The 25,770-nt window shown below is 45.5% G+C and overlaps 1 protein-coding gene across 11 annotated transcripts in view; it reads left to right on the top strand.

The window, feature by feature from the left end:
- The window catches only part of RBFOX2 (RNA binding fox-1 homolog 2), a 1,097,056-nt gene that overhangs the window by 826,335 nt on the left and 244,951 nt on the right, over nt 1-25,770 (top strand). For 8 of the 11 annotated variants that reach the window (XM_063940332.1, XM_063940334.1, XM_063940327.1 and 5 more), the window contains one exon: nt 23,817-23,909. The exons of 2 other annotated variants lie outside the window; for them this stretch is intronic. In XM_063940332.1, coding sequence (XP_063796402.1) covers nt 23,817-23,909 — 93 coding nt within the window. The remainder of the gene's footprint in view (nt 1-23,816; nt 23,910-25,770) is intronic. One more of the 11 variants, XM_063940331.1, reaches the window with a different exon arrangement.

The raw sequence follows: 25,770 nt of genomic DNA, 5'->3' as shown, positions 1-25,770 counted from the left end.
GGGGTTTCGGCATTACAGTTGTGCCGAGCAGCTACTTGGTCGGAGACAAACACCTTTGCAAAGTTCTATAAGTTTGATACCCTGGCTGAGGAGGACCTCCTTTTTGCTCAATCGGTGCTGCAGAGTCATCCGCACTCTCCTGCCCGTTTGGGAGCTTTGGTATAATCCCCATGGTCCTTATGGAGTCCCAGCATCCTCAAGGACGTTAGAGAAAATAAGATTTTACTTACCGGTAAATCTATTTCTCGTAGTCCGTAGAGGATGCTGGGCGCCCGTCCCAAGTGCGGACTTCTTCTGCATGACTTGTATATAGTTATTGCTTACATAAGGGTTATGTTATAGTTTTCGGTGATACCGTGGCTATGTTGTTGTTTATACTGTTAACTGGGTAAGTTTATCTTAAGTTATACGGTCTGATTGGTGTGGCTGGTATGAATCTCGCCCTTAGATTTACAAAAATCCTTCTTCGTACTGTCCATCTCCTTTGGGCACAGTTTCCCTAACTCAGGTCTGGAGGAGGGGCATAGAGGGAAGAGCCAGTGCACACCCAGAATCCAAAGCTTTCTTAAAGTGCCCTATCTCCTGCGGAGCCGGTCTATTCCCCATGGTCCTTATGGAGTCCCAGCATCCTCTACGGACTACGAGAAATAGATTTACCGGTAAGTAAAATCTTATTTTTTTTTTCCCTGCTGCTGATTTATCTCCCTATACAACCAAGCATCTTACTTGCTTTTCTCATTGCTTTGTTGCATTGCTTTCTTGCCTTTAAGTCACTTGAAATAGTGACTCCTAAATCCCTTTCCTCCTCAGTAGTTTTCATTATAGTACCCTTGATACTATATTGAGCCTTCTGGTTTTTGAGACCCATATGATTTTGCATTTTTTAGCATTAAACGGTAGTTGCCATGTTCTTGACCATTTCTCAAACCTACCTAGGTCATCAGTCATTTGTTTTACCCCTCCTGGTGTGCCTACCTTGTTGCATATCTTTGTATCATCTGCATAAAGGCATCATTTTGAGATCCCGGCGATCGTCATGCCGGGAACCCGCTGCAGAAAAGACCAACAGGGGTGTGTGTAAGGGATGTTCTCCCCTAATCCTATGTAGACGCAACCTAACCTCCCCCTTTGTTACTCTCCTTAACCCTACCATGGAGGTGCCGAATCGTAACCACCTTCCTGCTGCTTAAATCTTAACCCTCCATCACATTGTAAGGCAGAAACAAGTTGAGTAATATTAGATTACTGACTGTAAGAAGTCTATTTACTAAGCCTTGGGTGGAGATAAAGTCCCAGCCAATCGGCTCCTAACTGCCATGTTACAGGCTGGGTTTAAAAAATGACAGTTAGGAGCCGATTGGCTGGGACTTTATCTCCGTTGGCTTAGTAAATAGACCCCTAAGGGGTCTATTCATGTACAAATGCTGTGTTTTGGTCTAACTTCTCACCAAGCATCGCATTTGTTTGTGTGGGTTTTTAACTTCTCTTTACTGCAATTCACTAATCCCTGCCTGAACTCTGTTGCGTAGTGCTAAACTGCCCGTCCACGATGCCCTCTTCTCTGCTGCTGCCGTGCCTACTACGCCGATCTGCCTCTTGCGCATGCGCACCTCATGCTTTGTGAGCTGCCCGTCAAGTGGTTGCTAAGGAGATTCCTCACAAGCCGCAAGCAGTGCGAGCTGGGTTAAAGGGTCGGAGCTTGCGGGACGGAGCTGCCAGTACCGAAGCAGGGGAAAGAACAGGCTTAGAATCAGGCAGGTAGATACTACGCCATCCTCGGGTAACGAAGCGGCACAGAGGAGAGAAGTGGAAAGCTGAGCTTTCCGCTTCTACATGAATTTGCAGATACCATATAAGTGTGTGGTACTGCGATTCCAGCACAGAGCAGGGATACCGCTGGAGAAGTAATAACGTTCTCCGCGGTAACCCGCTCTGTGCATTGCAGGAAGCGGAGTAAAGCCCTGTTTACCGCAAAATGGGACTTTTCTCCTCTTAATGAATAGACCCATAAGTCTCTTATGCTTTACCTTCATTTACCCCCGAAATAGTACGTAACGATTATAAAAGCAGCCACAATAAAAACTGCTTTGCTCTGAAATAAAATAACCAATTTAACACTTATTCACATACTCAGAATAAATAAAATAAGAAAGTGCCCACGATTTAACAGTGCAATAACATGAATTTTCATTAAAAGGGGCTGTTGCATCTGGTAGGTAATGGTTAAAGTAAGTTGCGGCCTCAATTAGGTCATGCTGAAAGGCTGGAAAATTCCGGTTGAGGATTTAATGATGTGTAATTTGCTGGCAATAATGCAGCAGTGACTAATATTAGAGCAAAGTGAGGGTGTGCTTGTGGGTTGCCAACCCCTTGATTGATACTGGGGTGTACAGATCACAATAGTGTCCTATTAAAGCAAGATGGTTATTCCCATATATTCATTTTATTTCCCCCATTTTATTTAATCTCCACCTAAAGAGTTGTCCAGACCTTGAGATACAAAGTGCAATGGTTTAAACATTTTAAATAAAACCACACAGTAATAATTGTGTTTTTATATTTGGAAATTAGAGTCCTTTATTAAATACTGTAAAGCAACCATCAGAAATTTTTATGTACTTTAAACTTTCCTTAAATGTGCAATATTTAGTAAGCTTAAATCAAAATATACTTTCCATTTTTGACCTCCTATCAGAAACTCTGATCTGCTCCAGTTCTTTAGATAAGTGGTGAGCACTCTGGCAAAGAAATACTTTGAGTAAGGTGAAAGAAAATTTGGTGTAATGCATTACTATTGGCAATATGTTTACATCTGTTTTTAACATGTGCTTAAGTGTATTTACTTCTTTCCGTAGCAGGTTTAATTTAACAAGTTAACTTCATACTCCTATTCCCTTTTTCCCTTTTAGAATGTTTAGAAAAACAAATGCAATACGTGGCAGTTTGATCCTTTCCAGGTTCTTTGGTCAGCGAGAATTGAGCAGACTTTAAAATGTGGAATGGAACATTACACTGCACTTCATGGTTTGGGTAACCTGCTAGTGTCTGCCACATCACTTCCTCTATGAACAGATGGTTAAGCAATTATTATTATTATTTTTTAAATAGTCTGCAGAACCTCCCATCCACTACAATTTTAATTTCCTTCTTTTACAAGCAATCTGTTTGTAATTATTATTTTTTTTTTTTTTTAGGAAAAATACTTTAGACTTATGGAAAGGAGCACTACATGTTTTAACCATAACATTGTGGAGTTAATAGATACGAAGATAGCAACTATTGTTACCCTTTAATCGCCAAAACATGAATTTTGTTATTGTCCTGCCAAGCAGCATTTTGATTTTTGCTCTTTGCAGCTTTAAAGTAATGTTTGTGTTTGATCATGTGGCAGACTAGTTTATTTTAACTTTAACGTTGCAAAGCATTTTTAAAACTATAGAAATATTAATTGCTACTACCTTAAATGTATGCTTTAGATCTTTGACAGTGTAAGGTTAAAGCAACCATCCCTCCCTCTAATTGGGGTTTGGATTTATTCCCAAACTGTACTGGTTTGACTATAAATGGTTATTAAATTTGGCTTTGGCTGCTTACTATTTTTTCTTTGTGTAAGAGGACGATACAGTTACACGTCAAAGAGGCATTAATTGTTAGAGCATTGTGTTTGCTACAGCTATGGAATTTATGGTTATGGGTCTAATTGGAGAGACATTTAAAAAAAAAAATTGCATTTTCAAAAAGATATCGCAAGCAATCTGCCTGAAAAATGATTAGTGGAATTTATTAGATTTTATGCAGAAATTTGTCACTTAACTCCATACTCTTTGTTCTATGTAAAAATCTGATATTTGTATAATTATTTGTCCCTAGGTCCAGTTAGAATAGAGTAGAACAGTATATGACTCCTTGCAACATAAGATCCTTTTTTATTCATGTTTGTTTGCGAAATCTTCTTGACTTAAAATGCATTAAATGAAATGTTATTCATGTTTGTTTGTGTCTTTTGATAACATTTTGTATTCTGAACAGTCCATAGGAAGCGGAAAATCCTTCTCCGTTATAAATTAACATTTACAGTTCCATGGTAAATTTTTACTTTCTCAGACAGGGAACATACATGGCTCTTTATATTCTGTTTTTTTATTTGTCCATCCATTTTGTTTTATTCTCCCTACTAAGGTATTTCACAGTTTAAAAACTTTTCTGCCATAAAAATCTGGATTTTCATTTTAGCCACAATTTTTAAGCTGAATTGCAGCATTATTGGTAATGACAATGGGAACAGGTATTTTGAATCTAGCATCAAAACGGTCATGTTTAAAAGCACAGTTTAGGAATACCGTATATACTCGAGTATAAGCCGACTTTTTCAGCACTTTTTTTTGTGCTGAAAAAGCCACCTCGGCTTATACTCGAGTCAGTGCAGGCAGAGGCAGAGCAGTGTGAAGGAGGGACATGGAGCGCACAGCGCGCGGCGCTCCTGTGTCCCTCCTGCATCTCCGGCGGCAGCAGCGGCGGTTCTATTACAGGAAATACCCGTTCGTGACCTCTGATCACGAACCGGCACTTCCTATAATAGACCCGCCGCGGCCGCCGAAGATGCAGGAGGGACACAGGAGAGCCGCGCACGCTGTGTGCTTCGTGTCCCTCCAGAAGACAGCGCGGGATCGACGGAGGGGTAAGTAACAACACTGTGGGGCATACCTGGCACTTGGGGAGGGAACGTATCTGGCAGCACTGTGGGGGCATATCTGGCAGCACTGTGGGGGCATATCTGGCAGCACTGTGGGGGCATATCTGGCAGCACTGTGGGGGCATATCTGGCAGCACTGTGGGGGCATATCTGGCAGCACTGTGGGGGCATATCTGGCAGCACTGTGGGGGCATATCTGGCAGCACTGTGGGGGCATAACTGGCAGCACTGTGGGGGCATATCTGGCAGCACTGTGGGGGCATATCTGGCAGCACTGTGGGGGCATATCTGGCAGCACTGTGGGGGCATAACTGGCAGCACTGTGGGGGCATATCTGGCAGCACTGTGGGGGCATAACTGGCAGCACTGTGGGGGCATAACTGGCAGCACTGTGGGGGCATATCTGGCAGCACTGTGGGGGCATATCTGGCAGCACTGTGGGGGCATATCTGGCAGCACTGTGGGGGCATATCTGGCAGCACTGTGGGGGCATAACTGGCAGCACTGTGGGGGCATAACTGGCAGCACTGTGGGGGCATATCTGGCAGCACTGTGGGGGCATATCTGGCAGCACTGTGGGGGCATATCTGGCACTATGAGGGCATATCTGGCACTGAGGGCTGTGTACGGCTAGAGCTGCATTTCCCACCCTAGGCTTATACTCGAGTCAATAAGTTTTCCCAGGTTTTTGTGGTAGAATTAGGTGCCTCGGCTTATATTCGGGTCGACTTATACTCGAGTATATACGGTATATGTCCACAGGACTCAAAAGAAAGGGAACTAGGACATTTTGTTTTTTTTGTCTGCTGTAAAATCCCCAGTTTTTCTACTAGATGAGAATAGCCCATTTTGGGTTACTTTTTAATTTAGTGTAGTAATTTATCACTTATACCAGACTCCTTTCATCAGAATGTATTATAATATAAATCATAAGGTGCACAAACTCTTATTTGTTTTTTAAATCTTGTAATGTTGCTTTTCAGTATCAGGGTTAATACTCTGTTAATGTGGAAATTGCAGTATTCACATAGGCAAGTATAGTGTAAACAAAATAACAAAGCATCATAGTAGTCACATTCTAAGGAGCTATACAGTATCCTGAATATTCATTTGCTCTAACTTTGGCAAAAGAGTATTTAAAACTGTCCACAGTCCGTTTCTATGCTATGAATACACGTGTTTGTTTGAGATTGTGGGACTTAATCAGTATCAGTCCATGAATAATCTGTATCTGTCTGGATTGGTTTAATATTAAATTTCCATGACCTCACCACCAGACACTGCATAATAAGCATGCTCACATTGGCCATATCTGCCTCCATGTAGTAACAGCTATCTGCCCAGATAGTGCTTTCTCGCTATGGCCCTTTCATGCACTGCACACACAAATCAAAGATCCTGATGACTGTTACCAGCACTATTTTATAATTTTAATATATATACAGTGTATGTATGTATGTATATATGTGTGTGTGTGTGTATATATATATATATATATATATATATATATATATATATATATATATATAAAATATATCAAGGAATTGGTGAAAATAAGCGCCCAAGAGTGTAGATTGTATAACAAGGTGAATATAAATGAAGGTATCAAGAGTGGGTATATTACAATCAGTTAAAAAACTTATCTGAAAACCAGAGAAGCTAAATTCAGGCGATGCTTCTTTGACGCAGAATATTTCAGTTGCAAAGACTTAGATGCCCACAGAATTCTGTAGTGGTTGGAATATCACTGGACAGAGTCACCTGATTGGTCAGACTGTGCTGCATAGACAAATGGCCCGCGAATGTGCAATTAAGTGGAGATCCAGCAGTCCGTTTGGGAATGTGGTGTGAATTCAGCACTGTCTTTGGGAAAATATATATGGATCCACCAATGTTTCCCTCTCTGCTGGCTCAGGCTCCTGGTGGATCCATATATATTTTCCCAAAGACAGTGCTGAATTCACACCACGTTCCCAAACGGACTGCTGGATCTCCACTTAATTGCACATTCGCGGGCCATTTTTCTATGCAGCACAGTCTGACCAATCAGGTGACTCTGTCCAGTGATATTCCAACCACTACAGAATTCTGTGGGCATCTAGGTCTTTGCAACTGAAATATTCTGCGTCAAAGAAGCATCGCCTGAATTTAGCTTCTCTGGTTTTCAGATAAGTTTTTTAACTGATTGTAATATATACCCACTCTTGATACCTTCATTTATATTCACCTTGTTATACAATCTACACTCTTGGGCGCTTATTTTCACCAATTCCTTGAAATCCTTATGTGTGCATGCCAAGCACATATGTATGTATTATAAGCTGCCACTCATTTAATATATTGAGAAGTGTTTTTATTTATACTCTATTTTTACAAAAGGTTATTTTAAAATTCAAGGTATAGACAACACAAAGCCGCACCAAAGCGCCGTAATCTTTATTTCTCTCTCTCTCTCTCTCTCTCTCTCTCTCTCTCTCTCTCTCTCTCTCTCTCTCTCTCTCTCTCTCTCTCTCTCTCTCTCTGTGTGTGTATATATATATCTATCTATCTATCTATATCTATATATATATATATATCTATCTATATTTCTCTATCGTCCTAGTGGATGCTGGGGTTCCTGAAAGGACCATGGGGGATAGCGGCTCCGCAGGAGACAGGGCACAAAAAGTAAAGCTTTTCCAGATCAGGTGGTGTGCACTGGCTCCTCCCCCTATGACCCTCCTCCAGACTCCAGTTAGATTTTTGTGCCCGGCCGAGAAGGGTGCAATCTAGGTGGCTCTCCTAAAGAGCTGCTTAGAAAAAGTTTAGCTTAGGTTTTTTATTTTACAGTGAGTCCTGCTGGCAACAGGATCACTGCAACGAGGGACTGAGGGGAGAAGAAGTGAACTCACCTGCGTGCAGGATGGATTGGCTTCTTGGCTACTGGACATCAGCTCCAGAGGGACGATCACAGGTACAGCCTGGATGGTCACCGGAGCCGCGCCGCCGGCCCCCTTGCAGATGCTGAAGTCAGAAGAGGTCCAGAATCGGCGGCTGAAGACTCCTGCAGTCTTCTAAAGGTAGCGCACAGCACTGCAGCTGTGCGCCATTTTCCTCTCAGCACACTTCACACGCAGTCACTGAGGGTGCAGGGCGCTGGGGGGGGGGCGCCCTGGGAGGCAAATGTAACCTATATAAAGGCTAAAAATACCTCACATATAGCCCCCAGAGGCTATATGGAGATATTTAACCCCTGCCTGGATTCACTAAATAGCGGGAGACGAGCCCGCCGGAAAAGGGGCGGGGCCTATCTCCTCAGCACACGGCGCCATTTCCTCTCACAGCTCCGCTGGTCAGGACGGCTCCCAGGTCTCTCCCCTGCACTGCACTACAGAAACAGGGTAAAACAGAGAGGGGGGGCAAATTTATGGCGATATTTTGATATATATAAAGCAGCTATAAGGGAGCACTTATTATAAGGCTATCCCTGTTATATATATAGCGCTTTTGGTGTGTGCTGGCAAACTCTCCCTCTGTCTCCCCAAAGGGCTAGTGGGTCCTGTCTTCGTTAGGAGCATTCCCTGTGTGTCTGCTGTGTGTCGGTACGTGTGTGTCGACATGTATGAGGACGATATTGGTGTGGAGGCGGAGCAATTGCCAAATATGAGGATGTCACCCCCTAGGGAGTCGACACCAGAATGGATGCCTTTATTTATGGAACTACGGGATAGTGTCAACACGCTAAAGCAGTCGTTTGACGACATGAGACGGCCGGACAATCAATTAGTGCCTGTCCAGGCGACTCAAACACCGTCAGGGGCTGTGAAACGCCCTTTGCCTCAGTCGGTCGACACAGACCCAGACGCAGGCACTGACTCCAGTGGTGACGGTGACGAATCAACCGTATTTTCCAGTAGGGCCACACGTTATATGATTTTGGCAATGAAGGAGGCGTTACATTTAGCTGATACTACAGGTACCACTAAACAGGGTATTATGTGGGGTGTGAAAAAACTACCTATAGTTTTTCCTGAATCAGAAGAATTAAATGACGTGTGTAATGAAGCGTGGGTTGCCCCTGATAAAAAGCTGATAATTTCAAAGAAATTATTGGCATTATACCCTTTCCCGCCAGAGGTTAGGGAGCGCTGGGAAACACCTCCTAGGGTGGACAAGGCGCTAACACGCTTATCTAAACAAGTGGCGTTACCCTCTCCTGAGACGGCCGCACTTAAAGATCCATCAGATAGGAGGATGGAAAATATCCAAAAAAGTATATACACACATGCAGGTGTTATACTACGACCAGCTATAGCGACTGCCTGGATGTGCAGTGCTGGGGTAGTTTGGTCAGAGTCCCTGATTGAAAATATTGATACCCTGGACAGGGACAATATTTTACTGTCGTTAGAACAAATAAAGGATGCATTTCTTTATATGCGTGATGCACAGAGGGATATCTGCACACTGGCATCACGGGTAAGTGCTATGTCCATTTCGGCCAGAAGAGCTTTATGGACGCGACAGTGGACAGGCGATGCGGATTCAAAACGACATATGGAAGTTTTGCCGTATAAAGGGGAGGAGTTATTTGGAGTCGGTCTATCAGATTTGGTGGCCACGGCTACAGCCGGGAAATCCACCTTTCTACCTCAAGTCACTCCCCAACAGAAAAAGGCACCGACTTTTCAACCGCAGCCCTTTCGTTCCTTTAAAAATAAGAGAGCAAAGGGCTATTCATATCTGCCACGAGGCAGAGGTCGAGGGAAGAGACAGCAACAGGCAGCTCCTTCCCAGGAACAGAAGCCTTCCCCGGCTTCTACAAAAGCCTCAGCATGACGCTGGGGCTTCTCAAGCGGACTCGGGGACGGTGGGTGGTCGTCTCAAAAATTACAGCGCGCAGTGGGCTCACTCGCAGGTAGATCCCTGGATCCTGCAGATAATATCTCAGGGGTACAGGTTGGAATTAGAGACAGATCCACCTCGCCGTTTCCTGAAGTCTGCTTTACCAACGTCCCCCTCCGAAAGGGAGACGGTTTTGGAAGCCATTCACAAGCTGTACTCTCAGCAGGTGATAGTCAAGGTACCTCTTCTACAACAAGGGAAGGGGTATTATTCCACTCTTTTTGTGGTACCGAAGCCGGATGGCTCGGTAAGGCCTATTCTAAATCTGAAGTCCTTGAACCTGTACATAAAGAAGTTCAAGTTCAAGATGGAGTCACTCAGAGCAGTGATAGCGAACCTGGAAGAGGGGGACTTTATGGTATCCTTGGACATCAAGGATGCGTATCTCCACGTTCCAATTTACCCCTCACACCAGGGGTACCTCAGGTTCGTTGTACAAAACTGTCACTATCAGTTTCAGACGCTGCCGTTCGGATTGTCCACGGCACCTCGGGTCTTTACAAAGGTAATGGCCGAGATGATGATTCTTCTTCGAAGAAAAGGCATATTAATTATCCCATACTTGGACGATCTCCTAATAAGGGCAAGGTCCAGAGAACAGCTAGAGATGGGATTAGCACTGTCGCAAGAAGTGCTAAAACAGCACGGGTGGATTCTGAATATTCCAAAATCCCAGTTAATGCCGACAACTCGTCTGCTGTTCCTAGGGATGATTCTGGACACGGTTCAGAAAAAGGTTTTTCTCCCGGAGGAAAAAGCCAAGGAGTTATCCGAGCTTGTCAGGAACCTCCTAAAACCAGGAAAGGTGTCTGTACATCAATGCACAAGAGTCCTGGGAAAAATGGTGGCTTCTTACGAAGCAATTCCATTCGGCAGATTCCACGCAAGAATTTTCCAAAGGGATCTGTTGGACAAATGGTCAGGGTCGCATCTTCAGATGCACCTGCGGATAACCCTGTCTCCAAGGACAAGGGTGTCTCTTCTGTGGTGGTTGCAGAGTGCTCATCTATTGGAGGGCCGCAGATTCGGCATACAGGATTGGATCCTGGTGACCACGGACGCCAGCCTGAGAGGCTGGGGAGCAGTCACACAAGGAAGAAACTTCCAGGGAGTATGGACGAGCCTGGAAACGTCTCTTCACATAAACATTCTGGAACTAAGAGCAATATACAATGCTCTAAGCCAGGCAGAACCTCTGCTTCAGGAAAAACCGGTGTTGATCCAGTCGGACAACATCACGGCAGTCGCCCATGTGAACAGACAGGGCGGCACAAGAAGCAGGAGTGCAATGGCAGAAGCTGCAAGGATTCTTCGCTGGGCAGAGAATCATGTGATAGCACTGTCAGCAGTGTTCATCCCGGGAGTGGACAACTGGGAAGCAGACTTCCTCAGCAGACACGATCTTCACCCGGGAGAGTGGGGACTTCATCCAGAAGTCTTCCACTTGCTGGTAACCCGTTGGGAAAGACCAATGGTGGACATGATGGCGTCTCGCCTCAACAAAAAACTGGACAGGTATTGCGCCAGGTCAAGAGATCCGCAGGCAATAGCTGTGGACGCGCTGGTAACGCCTTGGGTGTACCAGTCGGTGTATGTGTTTCCTCCTCTGCCTCTCATACCAAAAGTATTGAGAATTATACGGCAAAGAGGCGTAAGGACGATACTAGTGGTTCCGGATTGGCCAAGAAGGACTTGGTACCCGGAACTTCAAGAGATGATCACGGAAGATCCGTGGCCTCTACCTCTAAGGAGGGACTTGCTTCAGCAGGGTCCCTGTCTGTTTCAAGACTTACCGCGGCTGCGTTTGACGGCATGGCGGTTGAACGCCGGATCCTAAAGGAAAAAGGCATGCCGGAAGAAGTCATTCCTACTTTGATTAAAGCAAGGAAGGAAGTAACCGTGCAACATTATCACCGAATTTGGCGAAAATATGTTGCGTGGTGCGAAGATCGGAGTGCTCCGACGGAGGAATTTCAACTGGGTCGATTCCTACATTTCCTGCAATCAGGATTGTCTATGGGTCTCAAATTGGGATCTATTAAGGTTCAAATTTCGGCCCTGTCGATTTTCTTTCAAAAAGAATTGGCTTCAGTCCCTGAAGTCCAGACCTTTGTTAAGGGAGTGCTACATATACAGCCTCCTGTGGTGCCTCCAGTGGCACCGTGGGATCTCAATGTGGTTTTGGACTTTCTAAAATCTCATTGGTTTGAACCACTAAAGAAGGTGGATTTGAAATATCTCACATGGAAAGTGACCATGCTTCTAGCCCTGGCTTCGGCCAGGAGAGTGTCAGAACTGGCAGCTTTATCTTACAAAAGCCCATATCTGATTTTCCATTCGGACAGGGCAGAACTGCGGACTCGTCCGCATTTTCTCCCTAAGGTGGTGTCAGCATTTCATCTGAACCAGCCTATTGTAGTGCCTGCGGCTACAAGTGACTTGGAGGACTCCAAGTTACTGGACGTTGTCAGAGCATTAAAAATATATATTGCAAGGACAGCTGGAGTCAGAAAATCTGACTCGTTGTTTATATTGTATGCACCCAACAAGATGGGTGCTCCTGCGTCTAAGCAGACGATTGCTCGTTGGATCTGTAGCACAATCCAACTTGCACATTCTGTGGCAGGCCTGCCACAGCCTAAATCTGTAAAGGCCCACTCCACAAGGAAGGTGGGTTCATCTTGGGCGGCTGCCCGAGGGGTCTCGGCATTACAACTTTGCCGAGCAGCTACGTTGTCAGGGGAGAACACGTTTGTAAAATTTTACAAATTTGATACTCTGGCTAAGGAGGACCTGGAGTTCTCTCATTCGGTGCTGCAGAGTCATCCGCACTCTCCCGCCCGTTTGGGAGCTTTGGTATAATCCCCATGGTCCTTTCAGGAACCCCAGCATCCACTAGGACGATAGAGAAAATAAGATTTTACTTACCGATAAATCTATTTCTCGGAGTCCGTAGTGGATGCTGGGCGCCCATCCCAAGTGCGGATTATCTGCAATAATTGTACATAGTTATTGTTAACTAATTCGGGTTATTGTTGAAGGAAGCCATCTTTCAGAGGCTCCGCTGTTATCATACTGTTAACTGGGTTTAGATCACAAGTTGTACGGTGTGATTGGTGTGGCTGGTATGAGTCTTACCCGGGATTCATAATCCTCCCTTATTGTGTACGCTCGTCCGGGCACAGTACCTAACTGGAGTCTGGAGGAGGGTCATAGGGGGAGGAGCCAGTGCACACCACCTGATCTGGAAAAGCTTTACTTTTTGTGCCCTGTCTCCTGCGGAGCCGCTATCCCCCATGGTCCTTTCAGGAACCCCAGCATCCACTACGGACTCCGAGAAATAGATTTATCGGTAAGTAAAATCTTATTATATCTATATATATATATCTATATCTATATCTATCTATATCTATATATATCTATATCTATATATATCTATATCTATATATATCTATATCTATATATATCTATCTATCTACATATATATATATATATATCTATCTATATATATATTTATATATATATATAATTATACACACACATACACAGGCTCATACCCACGTTTCTTACTTTTTAACTAAGTGCCCACTGCACTAAGTATGTTTAAAACAATCAAACCCCCTTTTTTCATTTCACACAATATACGTATTCGGGAATGCTATGCTGGCTTCAAGTATCTTTCTCCTGCAGGGTCCACAGGATAACAATGGGATATGATGAAGCGACAGCGGATTTTCACCAATCGGTCAAAGCTTTTCCGGCCTCCCAGTATGCAACGGGCCCGTCCATATATCCCCGCCTCCTGGCTCAGGAAAATACATTTTTTGTTTGGTGCGGCAGGAGCCGGATCATGGTAAGAGGGCTGCTGTTTTTTTTAGCAGCACTAAGCTTTCTTATTTTATTTTTATAGTCTTACTATTTTTTTCTTGAGCGATCTTTCTAAACAGCGTCTTATACTTACCTTAAAAAGAGTCGCTCCAACAACTCTCCGCCGGGTTGCGACAACGCTTACCCACGAGTACAGTGCTGTTTCGGCGGGTGTCTGTGTCGGATATACTAGCAGGTACAACAGACGTTACCAGGCTGTGGCCGGAGCACGGGAAGAGGGTAAGGCATCGGTTCCGCTTAGTAGGGGAATACAGACACAGCCGCACTGTTTTGGGAGCAGACTACCAAACAGTCGCTGACGCAGCTGCCACCCCGGGTGCACCAGCGCTAGGCCATAGGGATCAGAGGCTCCAGGAATAGTATGAGGGCGCGATCCCTAGGGTTGATGTCAGCAGTGGGGAGTCAGACCTTCTCCTGGTCGTCCCTCCCCCTGGTTCATGACCAGTTTCCTCTGAGTCTCCCCCCATGAACGGTTTCCCGCTTCCGTCTCAAACGCTGTACACAAAGGGGACCCAGTCGCAGCATAGGTGGCTGTGTGACTATGTTCACTGAGCGTCTGTGTTCACTATAGGTTCATGGAGTGGAAGTGTACACTAGTAGCTTCTGGATCCACTCAGCGTTCGCTAACGTATTGATCAGTCCTGGAAGCGAGGTGAGTCTCCCTGTATCCCACTCTACTGAGTACAGGTAATACAGCAGTAAGTCTCTACCTACCCTTTTGAGTACGAATAGTTAGATAAGTGCCTATTGCATACGAGTTTGTATACATTTACTGTTTCTTTCGCAATGTGTCTGAATACGTTAGATACGTTTAAACATGATGCAGTAATATGTTCTCCTACATACTTAAAATGTAGTTGATAATATGCTCATATTGCTTATTATACTAATGTGTAACGTGACTGACTGCTAGTAGGATTGCTGACTTTACTATATTTGTCAGTTTTGTTTATTCTGATCCTCAATGCTGGTGCCATTTTTTCCCATCTGGGGCAGTCATAAGGCCAGCCATGGCTTCAGCTTGGATGGCAAAGGCAGTGGCTGCCTGGGCTGATGCATTGGAGAGGGATTTTTCAATAGCTTCTAGAGAGCAAAAATCCCATATAGCACATATAAAACAGGCTGCAATGTCCTTGGAAGAAGCAGCATTCGATATGGGTACTATTGCCTTCAGGGCATCAGCTTCAACAATATCTGCTCATAGAGCAGTTTGGCTACGTACGTGGAAAGCTGATTCAGAATCTCAGAAGGTTTTGGAATCTTTGCCCTTTTCTGGAGATATTCTTTTTGATAAAGAAGTGACAGATATTCTGGAGTCAGCAGTAGATTCCAAGAAGGTCAAGTTTCCTTTCACATAAAATTTCAAACCTAAAGTTTCGGTCTCAAGGAAAAGCTAAAGGAAAAAGTGATGGCAAGCAGCCCCAATACAACAAGTCTGGTAAGACTAAAAAGCATTGGGCTACCAGAGGACCAGTTGGGAAAACAGATAAGCAATCAGCCTGATTGTGCGGCCCCCCACCCTGGTGGACTCAAGGTTGGGGGGCCGACTTCTTCAGTTTGCACAGATCTGGCAGCAGTCTACAATAGATGCCTGGGTGTAGGAAGCGGTATCTCTAGGTGGGTTCACTACGATCTGCCGGTGGTCGGGCTCCCAGCGACCAGCATACCGGCGCCGGGAGCCCGACCGCCGGCTTACCGACAGTGTGGCGATCGCAAATAAGCCCCTTACGGGCTCGCTGCGCTCGCCACGCTACGGGCACGGTGGCTATTTTATTCTCCCTCCAGGGGGGTTGTGGACCCCCACGAGGGAGAATAAGTGTCGGCATGCCGGCTGTGGGATCCCGGCGCCGGTATACTGTGCGCCGGGATCCCGTCAGTCGGCATACTGAATACCACCCCTCTAGGTTATGTGTTTTGCCTTCAAGAAGCACCCTCCTCTAAGGTTTTTTTTTGTACCAACCCGTCTTGAGTAGAGACGAAGGCCAGGGCTTTGTTATCAGCAGTCCAGAAATTGCTTCAGTCAGGACTAGTCATTCCAGTTCCTCCTGCACAACAAGGATAGGGTTTTTACTCCAACCTGTTTTTAGTTCAGAAGCCAAATGGGTCATTTCGGCCCATTCTTAATCTCAGTGCTGAACAAATACATTTGGGTACATCTATTTCACATGGAGACGTTACGTTCCATCATTTTGGCCATGGAGCCAGGGGATTATATGGTATTCCTGGATATACAGGATGCTTACCTACATGTTCCTATTGCACTGTTCCATCAGTGCTATCTCAGGTTTGCTGTCCTTGAACAGCGTTTTCAGTTCCAGGCCTTACCTTTTGGGTTAGCCACAGCCCCCAGAGTATTTACCAAGATTAAGGTGGTAATGGCAGCTTTTCTGCTGCGGGGTACACTGGGCTCCAAAAGGATTCACATTGGGGTGTAGAGTAGGATCTTGATCCGAGGCACCAACAGGCTCAAAGCTTTTTACTGTTCCCAAGATGCACAGCGTCGCCTCCTCTATAACCCCGCCTCCATGCCAGGGAGCTTAGTTTGTAAGTTGGTGCCTTGCAGTATGCAGGCACTTTACAGGTGGCTGCCTTAAGCAGCCTTTTTCAGAGTTATTTTACTAAGACTGAACAGTTATCTGTTTGAAGACTTCAAGGGCTGCTGCTGGCAAAGTCTCAGACTTTCCAGTGTGCAGCTCCATCACCCCCAGCGGCGCTGTATTCTTCCGCGCCCGGGTTGCCGGGTCACTGCAGCGGAGACGCAGGCTTCTTCCTAAATGTGAGTCACACACACGCTGCCGTCTCCCGGATCACGGGGCCGCAGACAAGGGGGAGGTAAGGAGCTCCTGTGCTGCTCTTTACCGCGATCTAGTGCCTCCGTAGGAGGCGGGCCGTGCGCTGGCGTGGACACAGATTACTGGGCTGATGTTCCACTAGCCACCAGGGTTATAGTATGGGCACAGGTCAAGGGGGATGTTGTACCCCCCAGCCCCAGGGCGTCATTTCTACAATGTTCCCGCCTTGGAGCTGCTTCCTTCTCGCTCACTCCCGGTCAGCAGCCATTACAGATAGAGCCTTGCTGTTCCTGGGATTGCTGGGGCAAATCCTCCTCTGTGGAACCGCCTGGCTGCCAGTGCTGTGCTTCCTACAGGACACTTGAGTATTCTACCTGTCACTGGGACTGTGTTAGTTAAGAAAGGATGCATACATTCAGGGTTGTGTGTTACAAACACCCTGTGATATACATCCAGTGCTTAGTGTGTTTGATATATCTATAGTTACCACGTATAGCCATACTGAGTATTACTTTGTGTTGCTAGTCCAGTGCAGTTTATGGTTCATAATTTATGCATGGTACACTTGTGACTATATGTGTGTGTGCATGTAGCTGCTGCGTGGTTGCCTTATTGCAGGGTATTTCACTCAGCGTACTATTCCTATATTGCTATACCTGAGGGGGCCAAGTGTTTCAGGTTTTTCTATAATTAATATAGGATTGTATCAAGATATACTGACTGGGTATTTTTACTTGTGAGTTATAGTCACCATATATTCTATATCTATTGAACTCCCGGTCTCTGCCATGTTAGGCTTCTGTTCTGAGAGTTCTTGCTGGGTATAGTGCTGCTACTCCTTGTACCGGGTTGCCGATTATTGTGCACATAGTTATGTCTGCTACACGTGGCAGCAATGTTGGGGCCTCTCCCACACTGCGTGGTAGTGAGGCCGCAGACGTAATGGAGGATAATTTAGCATAATTTGCCACTGCAACAGTTTATGGTCCGTGCTGTGCACCCACCATAGGCGGATCAGCCTAAGACTAAGTCGTCTTCTAAACGGGCCATTACCTTCTCCCAATCCACTGCTATCCCGGACACATCCTCTGACGAGGATGGCGCATATACTGATCCCACAGACACTGACAGATGTTTCTGATGGGGAGGGGAAGTCATTGGTGGATGTCCCGGATTTGATTGATGCTATTAGTCTCATTCTTCAGGTGTCTGATGATCCTGAGCCTGCTGCGGTCTCTTAAAATCCAATTTAACCGTAAGATGGTGGTTAAACAAGTTTTACCACATTCTCAACACCTGTCTGACATACGTCAGGACTCATGGGATAATCCGGGAACGGAATTCACACTGCATAAGAGACTGTTGGCTTGCTATCCCCTCTCTGCGGAGTATGTAAAAAATTGGGAAACTCCTCCCCCTGTAGATTCTCATGTGGCGCGCATGGTAGTTTCCTCCGCTCTGCCAGATTCTACCGTCACCTCTCTGAAGGAACTGATGGATAGAAGTGTGGAGGGTTGTTTGAAAGCGATTTACACCCTACCGGGGGCTATGCTTAGGCCAACCATTGCAGCAACTTGGGCTGCTGAAGCTGTTGAGGCGTGGGATCAGGAGCTAGAGGCGGAGCTGCCTTCCAACGCATCTGAGCATGCTCGACAATGTCTCTCGTATATTACCACGGCTTCTCTGTACCTTAAGGAGGCGGCCTTCGATGCCGGGGTGCTGACGGCCAAGCTACTATTACGTCCGTCTTGGCTAGACGTATCCTTTGGTTGAAATCCTGGTCGGTGGATATGGATTCCAAGAAAACCCTGCAGGTGCTTTCTTTCAAGGGAGACGTTCTCTTTGGAGAAGACCTCAATAAGATTGTGGCTGATCTGGCTACTGCTAAAACAACTTGCCTACCTAGTACGGCTCCTTCCACGCAGAAGGCTAAAAGTACTTTCCCTCTGCCCTTTCGTCCTGCAGGTAAAGCAAAAGGTCGGGCGTACCCAAAGCAAGCTCATGCTTCCAGACCTACCAAGCCCAGACCAAAGCGGGCCTGGGCTGTCCGTCAGCCTGCTTCCAAAACTGACAAGCCTGCCGCATGACGGGGCGGATCTCCCTCTGGGGGATCCCAGGGTGGGGGGCCGACTTCTAGGTTTTGCCCAGGAATGGTTGAAGACCACTTCTGATGCCTGGGTAAGGAAAGTCGTCGCTCGAGGTTATGCTGTAGCCTTCAAGAATCGTCCCCCTCATCGATTTTGCCTGACAGATGTGTCTCTGGATCCGGCAAAAGCAAACACTTTGCACTCGGTGGTACATTCCCTCCTGATTACAGGAGTGGTGGTACAGGTGCCTTTGGCTTAGAGAGGCAAGGGGTACTATTCACCGCTGTTTCTAGTCCCGAAACCGAACGGGTCCTCGCTGCCTATTCTCAATCTGAAGTCCTTGAACAAGCCTGTGCGGGTCTCCAAGTTTCGTATGGAAACTCTGCGCTCTATTGTTCTGGCCATGGAGCCTGGGGACTATATGGTCTCCCTGGACATACAGGATGCCTACCTGCATATTTCTATTGCAGTATCTCATCAACAGTACCTGCGGTTTGCGGTGGGCAACCTTCATTACCAATTTCGGGTGTTACCTTTTGGTTTGACAACGGCTCCCCGAGTTTTCACCAAAGTAATGGCGGTCATGATGGACGATTTGTTGATCCTGGCAAATTCTCCAAAACTTCTCCTGTGTCATCTCGATCTGACGGTCCAGTGCATGACCCCGCGGGTGGCTGATCAACTGGAAGAAATCCTCCATGGTTCCTGCTCGGAGCATGTTACACCTGGGAGCGTTATTGGACACTCACAACCAACGGTTGTTACTGTCTCAGGAGAAAGTCCTGAAGCTTCAGGACAGGATTCTATGCTTCCTATCTCGTCTGCAAGTGTCGATACATTCGACAATGCAAGTGCTGGGTGTCATGGTGTCGGCTTTCAACATAGTGGAGTATGCTCCATTCCACTCTTGCCCTCTGCAGAAGTTAATTCTGACCAAGTGGGACGACCTGCCTCACTGGATCAGATCTCACATGATCTCATTGTCTTCGGAGGTCCGCCTGTCACTGAGCTGGTGGCTTGAGGACCAACAATTGAGCAGGGGCCGTCCCTTCTGGATATCCAACTGGGTCCTTCTGACGATGGATGCCAGTCTGAGAGGTTGGGGAGTGGTGTTGGAACAACACTGTCTTCAGGGTCGGTGGACCAAGGAGGAGTCTCTGCTCCCGGTGAATATTCTGGAACTGCGGGCAGTGTTCAATGCTCTGACCCTGACCCAGCAACTCATATAGAACAGGCCTGTTCAAGTACAGTCTGACAACGCCACCACGGTGGCGTACATAAATCATCTAGGCGCAAATCGAAGCCGTATGGCAATGATGGAAGTGTCAAGGATTCTTCAGTTGGCGGAACGCCATCTGCCAGCCATATCGCAGAATTCATTCTGGGGGTTCTCAACTGGGAAGCGGACTTCCTCAGTTGTCAGGACGTACACGCCGGAGAGTGGAGCATCCATCCAGAAGTATTTCAACTCCTACTGGACAAGTGGGGCCTACCAGACGTAGACCTGATGGCATCTCAACACAATCACAAGGTTCCGGTCTTCGGAGCAAGGACAAGGGATCCTCAAGCTGTGTTCGTGGACGCACTTGCAATTCCATAGAACTTTTGGCTGCCATACGTGTTCCCTCCGGTGTCACTTCTGCACAGGGTGATAAGGAAGTTCAAGCAAGAAGGAGGAATTCTACTTCTGGTAGCTCCAGCGTGGCCCAGACGTCATTGGTTCTCAGAACTACAGGGTCTCTCGTTAGAGCGTCCTCTTCTGCTTCCGTAACGCCCAGACCTCCTCGTTCAGGGTCCTTATGTGTACCAGGATTTGGCCCGACTGGCTTTGAAGGCGTGGCTCTTGAAGCTTCCATTCTGAGGGCCAAAGGATTTTCTGAGGCGGTCATTCAAACCGTGTTGAAGGCCCGTAAGCTGGGTCTGGAATTCTTACTGTGCTTGGTGCGCATCTAACAATCATGGCGCTTAAAAGTTTAGTACGGCCAAACTTTTGGCCTTCCTACAACTAGTCCTGGACTTAGGACTTCGTCTGGCTTCCATCAAGGTTCATATTTCTGCCTTGTCGGTATGGTTTCAGAGAAAAATTGCGACTCTGCCTGATGATCATACATTCATTCAGGGTGTGTTACGGATTCAACCTCCCTATGTCCCGCCTGTTGCTCCTTGGGATTTGTTGCTGGTTCTGGAGGCCTTGCAAGAGTCTCCGTTTGAACCTCTTGAATCTGTGGACGTTAAGTGGCTTACTCTTAAGGTCTTGTTTCTGCTGGCTATTGCCTCTGCTAGACGGGTTTCAGACTTGGGTGCGTTCTCCTTTCGGTCACCCTTTCTGATTTTTCACCGCTACCGGGTGGTTCTTCGGACACGCCCTGGTTATCTACCTAAGGTGGTGGTGTCTTTCCACCTTAACCAGGAGTTTGTGGTTCCGTCCTTTATCTCTCCTGATTTTGTCCTCCAAAGAACGGTCTTTGGATGTGGTGCGGGCTCTCCATATCAGGATGTCTGATTCTTTGTCCTTTTTGGTTTTCACAAACGTGGCTGGCCTGCGAATAAGCAGACCCTGGCCAGGTGGTTTAGAATGGTGATTTCACAAGCTTTATGTACAGGCTGGTCTTCCAGCTCCTGCTACCATCAAAGCCCATTCTTTTCAGTCTGTTGGACCTTCTTGGGCGGCCCACCGTGGTGCGACCCTTGAACAATTGTGCAAGGTGGCTACGTGGTCCTCCGTGAACATGTTCATCGAACCTGATGATGCCTTTGATACTTCCGCTTCCCAGGATTCTTCCTTTGGATGCCGGGTTCTTGTGCCCGCTACAGTGCGTCCCCTCCCCTCCCATGAGGAACTGCTTTAGGACGTCCTTGATGTTATTCCCTGTGGAATAAGTGTCCCCCGCTGCAGAAAAGGAGATTTATGGTAAGAACATACCATTGTTAAATCTTTTTCTGCGAGGTACACTGGATTCCACAGGGTGCCCACCCTGACGCACTTAGCTTATTTGGGTTTGTATGGCATTAGCCACTGGTACCTCTTCCTGTCGTGAGAATGTGGTTTTATGTGGCTAACTACTGTTGTCTCTTTTTTTTTTCCCTGCTACTGCATTGGACTGGTTAACAACACTGATCTCCAGTGCCTGGAGGCGGGGATATAGAGGAGGCGGTGTAGTGCATCCTGGGAACAGTCAAAGCTTTAGCCTGTTGGTGCCTCCGTTCAAGATCCGACTCTACACCCCTGATGTTATTCCCTGTGGAATCCAGTGTACTTTGCAGAAAGAGATTTAACAATGGTAAGTCTTGCCATAAATCTCCTTTTACAGGATGTGCATACTTTTTTCCAAGGAATGCTGCACATTCAACCTCCTTTTGTTCCTCCTACAGTGCCTTGGGACTAAAGTCTAGTCCTGCAAGCCCTTAAAGTTGCCCCATTTGAATCATTTAATAAAGTGGATCTTAAATGGTTTACAACTAAAGTTCTCTTTTTACTGGCTATGGCGTCAGCTAGAAGAGTATCAGATATAGGGGCATTATCATGTCATTCCCCATTTCTGATTTTTTTTTTTTTTATCCAGATAAAGCTAGATCTGGGTATCTTCCGAAGGTGGTGTCTAAATTCCATCTTAATGAAGAAATTGTAGTTCCGGCTTTCCAAGTACCGGGCCTTTCTGCGGGAGACTCTTCGCTGGACGTGGTCCGTGCTTTAAGGATCTACGTGGATCGTACCAGTGCCATCAGAAAGACAGATTCTCTCTTCATTCTCTTCGGATTTCACAAGAGAGGATGGCCGTCTGATAAGCAGATGCTGGCAAGATGGCTTCGGATGACTATTTCAGAAGCATATTCTCAGGCTGATCTCCCTTTTCCGTCTAATGTCTCTGCTCACTCTACTGTAAGGTAGGTCCATCATGGGCAGCAGAACAGATATGTAAGGCGGCCACATGGTCTTCCATTGACACATTAATTAGATATTATGCCTTGAATACCTTTGCCTCTCATGACGCTGAATTTGGGCGAAGGATTCTCCTGTCCAATCAGGAGCGTCCCCACCACTAAATTGCTTTGGGAAATCCCATTGTTATCCTGTGGATAACCTGTGGACCCTGCCGGAGAAATATATGTTATGGTAAGAACTTACCGTTGATAACGGTATTTCTCCTAAGTCCAAAGGATCCACGGGGATCCCACCCTGACGCACCTGATTTGAGGATCCTTTTTCTCACTAACCTTTTCCTTCTTGTACGGAAGGGTGTGCATGTGTGTTTTTATCGCCTGGTTAGGGCTCTCTATGATGCTCCTGCCTTGAGCATTGGAATACAACTGATTTGCCTGAGCCAGTAGGCGGGGGGATATATGGACGGGCCCGATGCATGCTGGGAGGCCGGAAAAGCTTTGACCGATTGGTGCAAATCCGCTGTCGCGCATCATATCCCATTGTTATCTTATAGATCCTGTGGACTTTAGGAGACATACTGTTATCAACGGTAAGTTCTTACCGTAACGTATATATTTTTGCCCTGTAAAATTTTATTTATTTTTACTTTTCACAATAAGAGATTTTTTTATACTTATTTATCATAACAGTCTAGTCATATCATTACAGCACATCAGATAAGAGGCTGCCTGAGCAATGAAAGTATTGTTTGAACTGGTGTCTTTATTACTTGTCTGCAACGATCAGTCCTCTTATGCACACAAGAATAAAATAATTACTCAAAGGTGCAGAATGATGGCGTTCTAATAATTAGTTCAATTGATACTGGTAACAAGTGAGACCATATTACTTTTCAGCTCATGCATATTGTACAGCATGCTAGGGAGGGATACGAAGGATAGACCTGCTAATACCATCCTCAGTACTGGACAGTGTGATGCTGAACAAAACTACCACTTGTGGTATTCACTAGTTGTCATTCATACTCTGTAATTGGGCGCTGCGGAACCCTTGTGGCGCCATATAAATAAAGGATAATAATAATAATAATAATTCGAAGACCGTTTTATGATGTCCTGCTGGAATACCTGAACCCATTGCACATCCTTTTATGACAGAAGCTTAAATATTGGCTTCACTACTCCCGCATTCAGCTCTGTGGCATCATAATTACATTGGTTTATTCAATTGTCTTTATTCTTTTTAGAGGTTTTTTATTTTTCTGCTTTCTGCTTTTTCCTGGGAGGTTTATTCACTGTCACTACCCTTCACATTGCATGTGTATGAACAGCATCAATATGACAAATTAGTGCTCTGTGTTTTCTGATCTTTCACTGTTGCAAAGTTAGAAAAAAATATAATAATAATTGACGTTCTGTTTAATTTGTTCATGTTGTTTTTTTTTTTTTCTTAAGTTTCGATTCTGGCTCCCTGGCGGCTGATGTTTTCTTGTACCCCACTACTCCTCTTCACCTGTGCTGTCCCTTCTCTCTATTCTTCCCCCTTCCCTTCTCTAATGATTTGCATGTATGTCTCCCCTTTGCACGCAGGGTTTTGGTTTTGTAACTTTTGAAACTAGCGCGGATGCTGACCGGGCCCGGGAGAAATTGCACAGCACGGTGATTGAGGGGCGAAAAATCGAGGTGCATGTCTTTACCTGTAACTGAAAGATTGCCAAATGCTGGCAGCTGCACCCCCAATTCTTTCCTTATTCCCTTCTACTTTCTTCTGCCTCTTTCCTTTTTCTTGCAGTTTTTCATATGGTCCTAGTCATCTTACATTGTCATATTTACTTTGCAATTGCTTGGCTGCTGATCTGGTTTGTCTGTTACAATCTTGCGTATCATCCAAATATATGCATTGACTCTCTATCCATACTTTACTCCACTCTCTTACATTTCTATACTCTGTTCCTCACCTATTCTCTTATGTCACATGATATACATGCACACCGGTTTCCAAGTAAGTGCCTTTAACCCCTTTTAGTTTACAATATGTTCACAACAACATATCTCACATTAACATATTGTCTCTATGTAACATGTGAATATCTGTCATATACTCTAGACTGCTATCTTTCATCATCGAAACCATTGAAGTTCATGCTGGCTTCCTAACATTTCACTATTTACTCTCTTCATTTGACATCTCAGCACTACCACACTTCCACAGCTGTAACTCAGACAGATCGACAGATGGCAGTATCCCTCTGAGCCTTGTACTACTGGCCAACAGTTGTGCATATTTCACCCATCTAATTTTTCTACATTACTGTAGTCTCGCATTACACTAGAACTGTGTGTTCTGCCATCCACTTTTTTACTCAGTTTTCTCTTACTACTTTTCTCTTTTGTTCTTTTCTGATCTAACAATGTTTTAATTTACCCATTTTTCCAGAATTATTATTTCAATCTTACATTATATGCCACTATAGCCCATTAAACACTGGCTCATTCCCGCTTCCTGATACCTGTAAATCTCCTTGTGCTCACTTAACCATTTACCCAACCAATCTTTCCCTAACACATTTATTTATGGTGTTCAAAACAATTGCTTGTAATATCCTGCTTTTTAGCATTTTTATTTTTTCTGTTTATTGGCACTAACATTGTCACGCATGCGAGTTTAGTTTTCCGTTTTGTATCCCAGTTAACGTATCTGTAGTGTAATTATCCCAATATCTGTTGCTTTCTGCACATTGGCTTTACCGTACTTTCTCCTTTAACACTGTTTACACATGCTGACTTTCCTTTATGGTTTGTGATTTCTGTACTCTTAAAAAGGTGACCATTCTTTCAGTTGGCCTCTATCTAGAACACTTTTCTTTCTACGCAAGTCTTTCTCTTCTCACCACCCACACGGTATTCCTTTCTGCCTGGAGAAGTAACCACTACCTTGTAATACTTGGAAATGGGGCTTCTTCTGTGCTGCAAACACCAGGATTCTGATTACCATAGTACAGTAGCTTAGCCTCTGTTTTCTGAGAGATCTGCAGAAAATCTTAAACTGGATACATATTAGACCACAGGTTCTCAAACTCGGTCCTCAGGACCCCACACAGTGCATGTTTTGCAGGTAACCCAGCAGGTGCACAGTTGTATTAATTACTCAAAGACACATTTTAAAAGGTCCGCAGGTGGAGTTAATTATTTAAATTGCAATTCTGTGAGGAGACCTGCAAAACATGCACTGTGTGGGGTCCTGAGGACCGAGTTTGAGAATCTATGTATTAGACCAGTGGTTCTCAAACTCGGTCCTCAGGACCCCACACAGTGCATGTTTTGCAGGTAACCCAGCAGGTGCACAGGTGTATTAATTACTCACTGACACATTTTAAACAGTCCACAGGTAGAGTTAATTATGTCACTTGTGATTCTGTGAGGAAACCTGCAAAACATGCACCGTGTGGGGTCCTGAGGACCGAGTTTGAGAACCTGTGTATTAGACGACCAGAAACAATGCAATGTCTCATCGATTTTCCCTTGAACTCCTGGACAAACAATA

This window comes from Pseudophryne corroboree, chromosome 9 (genome assembly GCF_028390025.1).
Source record: "Pseudophryne corroboree isolate aPseCor3 chromosome 9, aPseCor3.hap2, whole genome shotgun sequence".
Lineage (NCBI taxonomy): Eukaryota > Metazoa > Chordata > Amphibia > Anura > Myobatrachidae > Pseudophryne > Pseudophryne corroboree.
Note: the sequence above shows the minus strand (reverse complement) of the source record. Positions and strands in the feature narration are given on the sequence as shown.